We start from the raw sequence: 6,227 nt of genomic DNA, 5'->3' as shown, positions 1-6,227 counted from the left end.
CAGAACTAAATCCCACTTACATATATTTTGATGATATCTTGCACTAGTAGCAACTTATGTGACAATTTGCTCTTGCAACTTATGTGTATATCAGCTTACTGTAATAACTTTTATTTGTTATCAACGTATGTGTTTGAGTGTATGATCGATTTTGTTTGTGGTAACTTATATTTTATATATATGACAACTCATGTGTATAATAAGTTCTATTTTGTGGCAATTTTTATTTTACGTGTGTGAAAATTTTTATTTTATGATAATTTGTATATTATCACACAAGTAGTAACTTATGAGTAAATTTAGATTTAATATTGTTGATGTATTAATTGCTACAATATACACATATAAGTTGTCAGTATGTAAATATCAACTTACATGAATAGCATGTAAAATAAAAAATTGTCAAAAAACAGAATCTATTATATGCGTAGCAACTCATATATGTATATCGTTGCAACTTCTTCAATAATATCGAAGGTCAAATTTATACATAAGTTGATACTCGTATAAAACATCTTTAAAATGTATACAAGTGGGATCTAGTTTTGTTCGTCTTGTCATGTAGAACACAATGGTACGATCGGTATTTAAAACGGAGGTCGTACGAGAAAGATAAAACATTTTTTAGGACAAGCTTGATTAAAAAAAAGACATGCAAGAGGTGGGATGGACAGATATGAGAGAGATGGAGGGTATGAACGCATGGGCCGCATGTATAGCAGACCGTAGGTGGGCCACTGTCCGTCGCGCGGTTGTGGGCAGGCGCGACCGATCCCCTGATAAACTTTTTCTACTCAGTTCGAACAGCCGGCCTCTTGTGAAATACCCCATGGGCCATATGGATCAATAATGAACTAAAGCCCATGGGCGGTCTGCAATTTTTCTTTTCAATCGGCCACGCTGAGAAGTGAGAGGTGTTCTTTGCTCCTAAGTTCCGTTTCCCTAAAAACAGATATTTTAGGTGAAAACGCAGTTGTCAGATACAGAATTATGGTGTGATTAATTTAGTGATGTCAATTTTGACGAGTCATGGCAACTTGGAGAAGCTTGGCGGATAGTAGCGCAAGTTTGAAGTTGTCGACTTGGAGAAACTTATTTTCCTTCAGATTTAATTTCTAACAGGTTATATACATTTGTATGCCCCAAGACATTAGCAGAGAAAATGGATATGGTACGCACTGAAACGTCTAACGGCCTTACACACCATAAACTGAAGTACTGCATACTGATTCCTTTCACAAGGTAGTATGCATGCATCTGTACATGCTGATAGAGAAGGACATCAGCACCGATTCTTTTCAGTGCTGCTACGCTACTTATTACATTACATGCTACAAAACAAGAAGAAAAAATGGAACTTGGATTGAGATTGGGATCTCTTCTCCCTTAAAAAACAAAATTCAGACTTGGTCTGTTCTACCATTTATACAGTGAAATGAGGCCCCCAACCTCTCAGCAGGTAAACTACAACTGCTACACATATACTCTGTATATACTATCTAGAAAAGAACTGCTTATACAGTTATACAATATACATGTTCTATGCCTGAGGGAGGGCGGGGTTCTCAACATCGCTAGCAGCAACGGTGTCGTGCTGTCCGCCGCCGGCAACTGAAGACTGGCCGGAAGGTTGATCAGACGCCGGAGCCTGCTGCTGAGCTGCGCGTGCTCTGCGATCACGGCGGGGCATGGCAGGAGCAGGAGGCGCCATCCGCCGCACCCTCCACCGCAGTATCTCAACGATGATGGAGTTCCCGGTCATCCCCACGCCGAACCCAGCGAAGGTCGCAAGGATGATGGATATCACGGCCTGCAGATGGAGCTGCAATTTTTTTTTTAAGATCACCGATTCAGCACAATGTACTAGATGAAGTTGCAACTTAATTTGTTCAGATATTGAAGCGACGTGAATATGATGAGGCAATGTTTGTACAGGTTTGATTTGTGCTTACATATCTGTAAAACAGATGGGTGAAGAACACGACGAAGAGGAACTGTACTGCCGCGTAGATCCAAACGTATCTTCTTGCCACTGCAATGATGTATGAATCATGGATCCATTACAACAGAATCAAGCTTTGCAATTATGTGGTGTTCAAACTTCTGGATGACACTCATACCCATGCTTGTCGTTGTCAATGATGAGAAGAGCCCCAGGATACATGAGAAGGGCAGCGATATTGCCAGCGCAGCAATGCCGTCATGGGCCACCTGTCAGTATCACAAATATAGTACCGTACCGGAGAGAATCATTAGCAAATTAACCATGTCCATATGTTTGCTAATTAATTTTTGACTGTGCTCCAGAAGTGGCAAGCAGAGCCAGAGAGGAAGTTAGGTACCAGTAACTGTTCCAAGAAGCAGAAGTAGGCCAGGATGCTTATGATTACGAGGATAGGTGTCCCATGCCACACCCTGAGAGTTACATGAGCAAGAAGCATACGTCAGGTTTGTGCAAGTTTCTTGTGAGAGAGTTAGTGTACTACTAGCACACACATGTCATCAATCAGATGCTAAATATATTGACGGCACGTGTGATCCTGATCTGTTCAAAGTAGGAAACCAACAACCATTTGTGTCCTAATTATTATTATACTGCGCCCCCTCCAAAACTGGAGGTACATGTGTTATCTCTATGAAGATTAATTATTAGATGCTAAGGATGCAGGCAATAGCATCTTTATTTATTTCCAAAGGATCAAGTCTTGGTAGCATCCTAGCTAGCATGGCTTGTTCAAGTAAAACTTGTTCACAAGTAAAATAATTACAATTCGTAGGAACTGGTGGAAATAATTATTAAATCGTTTGTTTAGTAATAATAATATTTTCCTATATGAACATCTGCTGTCATGATGTTCTGCATTATTACTGACCAAAAAATAGTTGGGATTCATAAACTAGTACTGTGTCACTCTCCAGCATTAGCTTAGGTGTTCTGCTTCCACAAAGAGTGCAAATGCTGACGATGATAGAAGCAATTGTTCAAAATTAGGTAACCTGTACCGTTGGTATCTGGATCTGTTGCCTCCATTGGCCACGCGATTCGGCTCGCGCTGCAGGCTCTGAACACGTAGCAGAGTCACCGGGAGGTTCTGCACATCCTGCTTGCACACCTCGCAGGTCCTGGTGCCCTTGATGGTGAACCACTTCATGGCACAGTCCTTGTGTGCCAGAGCAAGCTCACCCTTGCAGGAGCACTCCAGCTTGAGGGTGTCACTGCCTTCGGACAGCTCGACCATGCAGATCCGGCACACGGCTTCCTCCTCCGGAATGTCCACGCCGTCGTCTTCGCCGGCGACCCCTGATCGATCGAACCAAGCTGCTATTAGCACATTAATTCAGAATGCAGAGCAAAGAATGCAAAATTGCCAGGTAGTATCTGTCAGTAACAAATTAATTGCCCACCTGACTCTGAAGAAGGGACTATGTCAGGAACGACATTGCTTGCAGCTGGAGCTCTCGGCGTCGATGGAACTACACGGTACATGCCGCCTAGCGAGTCCATCCTCTTGAAGCTCTTGGCGTTGAATTTCCTCATGTTCATGGGGAGGGACTGCGATCGGCACATGTGGAGTACAGGTTCCTGCTGCTTGCAAATCATCACACGCTTAATTATTCAGATAAAGATGACGATAAAACTGAAATCAACAGCTAGCAAGGAAACGAGACGAAATTCTTACGGTGGCGGTACAAGAACTTGTTGAAGATTTGTCAACGACGGCTTGATGGTCGTCGAGAGGAAGCGAGGACGTCCTGGCCATGACCTTGGAGTTGAAGAGCTTGGAGAAGGACGCCTCGTAGCCCTTGACGGAGGACTTGAAGCTCCCCACGGGCAGGAGGCTCCTGACCGTCTGCCTGAGCATGAAGGACGGCGAGCGCAGGGGCTTGCCGCTCCTGCTGTTACCGGAGGAAGACACGGGCGTGATGGGGATGCCGCTCCTTCTGGTGGTGGTGGAGGAGGAACCCGTCGGGGTTAGGGTGATGTCGGCGGCCTCCGTCGGCGTCGGGAGGGGGTCGCCGGGCAGGCTTGACGCCGGGATGTCGATGGAGAGATGCGGCCGCAGCGGTCGCTGGTCGTCGGACGACGATGCAGGGTTCTTTGCTGTTGGTGATGAGGTGGTGGTGGTGTCCTGCAAATTAAAAGGAGTGACAAGGACCAGAAACGAATGAAAACCAGCAGAATTCCTGATCTCACATGATCTCTGCAGGCAGTCTGCCACGAAAAGAAAAAAAAGACACCAATTAAATTAAGAGGATCACCTGCGGCTCGGCCGTGTGCGGCGGCGGATTATTGATCTCCTTCTCCATGGCCGGGCGGCTATGCAAGGGAGCAAAAGCAAGCAACCTTGGGCTGGGATGGCTGAGCAGTGATGGCCACCAACAGTGGTGGAAAACGGAGGAAGGATCGATGGATGCCGGAATATGAATACGATGGATGACTAGATGAGGATGTGATCCGACGATGCTTTCCTATATAGTATCTCGCTTTGCCTGCAGCTTGTAGCACACTACTACTACTCGCGGGTATGCAAGGAAGAAGAATGGTTGGCATTTGTTTTCACATACAGGATTTGGATGGATTGGTACTCGTCCTAGTGGGCGGCGATGGAGAAGCAGCCATCATAAATAGGTGAGCGAGCGCGGCGAGTGAATTGACCGGTGCTGCGCTGTGGTGGAGAAGCGAGTGGAGGCGACAGGCTGAGGTGGGCAGTGCAGGTGCCGCTGCTGCCTGCTGCCGCTGCCCTCCTCCGATCCCTGGCTATCAAAAGGGAAAGCCAACCGCAGCAGCGACGTCCCTGGCTAGCTTTCACAGAATTCACCACCTACTAGTTACATCGGAAAGGGAAAGCACACTCCTGATTTTTCCCAAAACGTGTTCTTGGCGAATTACCTTCCGCTGCTGCTGGCGTTGTTTTCCCAAATTCCTTTCCTAGACAATTTACTCACGCTGCAGCCTTTTTACTAGAGTGATCACCACACTGTTGCGTTGTTTTTACCTGCACATGACGTGAAAGGAATGATGATACTGGGCACTACTAGTATCCAAGATTACAAGAAGAAAGAAAAAAAATCAGGAACAGAGAATTATATTCCTGCTTACTTTTCAAAAAAGAATTATATTCCTTACTACGCGGCTGGCTATTGTGCCAAGTGTTACTGATGCATGCATGGGACCACTCTACTCTATTGATTCCGCCAGACCCACATGTCAGTGGGATATATACGTCCCGGTTTCTACGAAAATTCCGCCGGTATCCCCAATTGAGGATTCATGCTACCTGTGTTGGTGGCTGTGAATAACACGCTAGCTTTTGGTGATGGTAGTACAAATCTCTAAACCTTAGGGTCAACTTCGCTTTGACGAAAGGAGGATTCTGATGGCAACAGCACCAAGAGAAGAACGCGTCCTCTACTGTTGCAAAATCGATACATCATCATCATCATGGCATGGATGATGAAAGATATCTGCTACTCCCTCCGTTTCAAATCGTAGGTCGTTTTGGCTTTTTTAGATTCATAGTATTTGCTATGCACCTAGATATAATATATGTCTAGGTACATAGCAAAATATATGAATTAAGAAAAGTCAAAACGACCTACATTTTAGAACGGAGGGAGTATCTTTTATCGTTTCCGTGCTGCCACCGTGCCTGATCCTCAAAGAGGGGAAAATTTTCTATCCTTTCCGTGCTGCCACCGTGCCTGATCGTCAAAGAGGGGAAAATTTTCGGTTTGTAAAATGCAGTTGTAAAAGCCAATATTCTCGAATTCGGGTTTTAAAATATAGTCACAAAATGTTTGCGAATTGACGAAATCATGCAAGTATTTGTGAACCTGTCATTTTGGCCGCCACACGCACGCTATTTAGTTATTAGTAGATGGATCCATGATTGCTGACAGTGATGTTCTTCTAGGCCGGACTGCTGGAGGGTGTGGTTAGTGGTTAGTACTGTACCGAAAAAAAGAATTTGGATATGGATTGGGACGTACACCCATGATGCACTCACGGTTAGCATGGGACCATTCAACTCTATCGATTCCGCCGGACCCGCATGTCAGTGGGATGTATATGTCCCGGTTTCTGATAAGATTCCTGCTCTGATTTTTCCTAGAGTTTAATATCTCGTCGAATCTTTTGCTGCTGTTGTTGGTTTTCTAAAAACTTTCCTAGACAATTGTTTCCAAATTCACAAAAAACGTTTCAGTCTTGCTAGTCGTAGAGCAAC

General features: G+C 44.9%; 1 protein-coding gene across 9 annotated transcripts; it reads right to left on the bottom strand.

Annotated features, from left to right (window-relative positions):
* Positions 1 to 1,196: 1,196 nt before the first annotated feature.
* On the bottom strand, positions 1,197 to 4,737 carry LOC120682167. 9 transcript variants are annotated; one of them, XM_039963935.1, is made up of 8 exons: positions 4,261 to 4,737; positions 3,681 to 4,130; positions 3,406 to 3,586; positions 2,998 to 3,322; positions 2,343 to 2,415; positions 2,121 to 2,211; positions 1,953 to 2,032; positions 1,197 to 1,822 (listed from the first exon to the last, which is right to left on the bottom strand). In XM_039963935.1, exons 1-8 carry the CDS (start codon positions 4,306 to 4,308, stop codon positions 1,541 to 1,543), a joined length of 1,530 nt encoding a protein of 509 aa, XP_039819869.1. In that variant the 5' UTR covers positions 4,309 to 4,737; the 3' UTR covers positions 1,197 to 1,540. The 9 variants fall into 9 exon arrangements, with proteins under 9 accessions (XP_039819869.1, XP_039819870.1, XP_039819874.1 ...); XM_039963936.1 differs by having other exon boundaries at positions 2,998 to 3,319; XM_039963940.1 differs by having other exon boundaries at positions 2,998 to 3,301.
* Positions 4,738 to 6,227: the final 1,490 nt, after the last annotated feature.

The sequence above is a fragment of the Panicum virgatum genome, chromosome 7N, assembly GCF_016808335.1.
Source record: "Panicum virgatum strain AP13 chromosome 7N, P.virgatum_v5, whole genome shotgun sequence".
Lineage (NCBI taxonomy): Eukaryota > Viridiplantae > Streptophyta > Magnoliopsida > Poales > Poaceae > Panicum > Panicum virgatum.
The sequence above is the reverse complement of the archived record's forward strand: the minus strand, read 5'-3'. Positions and strand labels throughout refer to the sequence as shown.

Excerpts from the sequence above, each read along its gene's own strand:
- LOC120682167 (XM_039963935.1), bottom strand. The coding sequence starts at position 4,308 with ATGGAGAAGGAGATCAATAATCCGCCGCCGCACACGGCCGAGCCGCAG. Across the intron at positions 3,587-3,680 it reads CAAGTTCTTGTACCGCCACC|CAGGAACCTGTACTCCACAT; the intron begins GTAAGAATTTCG and ends ATTTGCAAGCAG. Across the intron at positions 2,416-2,997 it reads TCCAGATACCAACGGTACAG|GGTGTGGCATGGGACACCTA; the intron begins GTTACCTAATTT and ends TGTAACTCTCAG.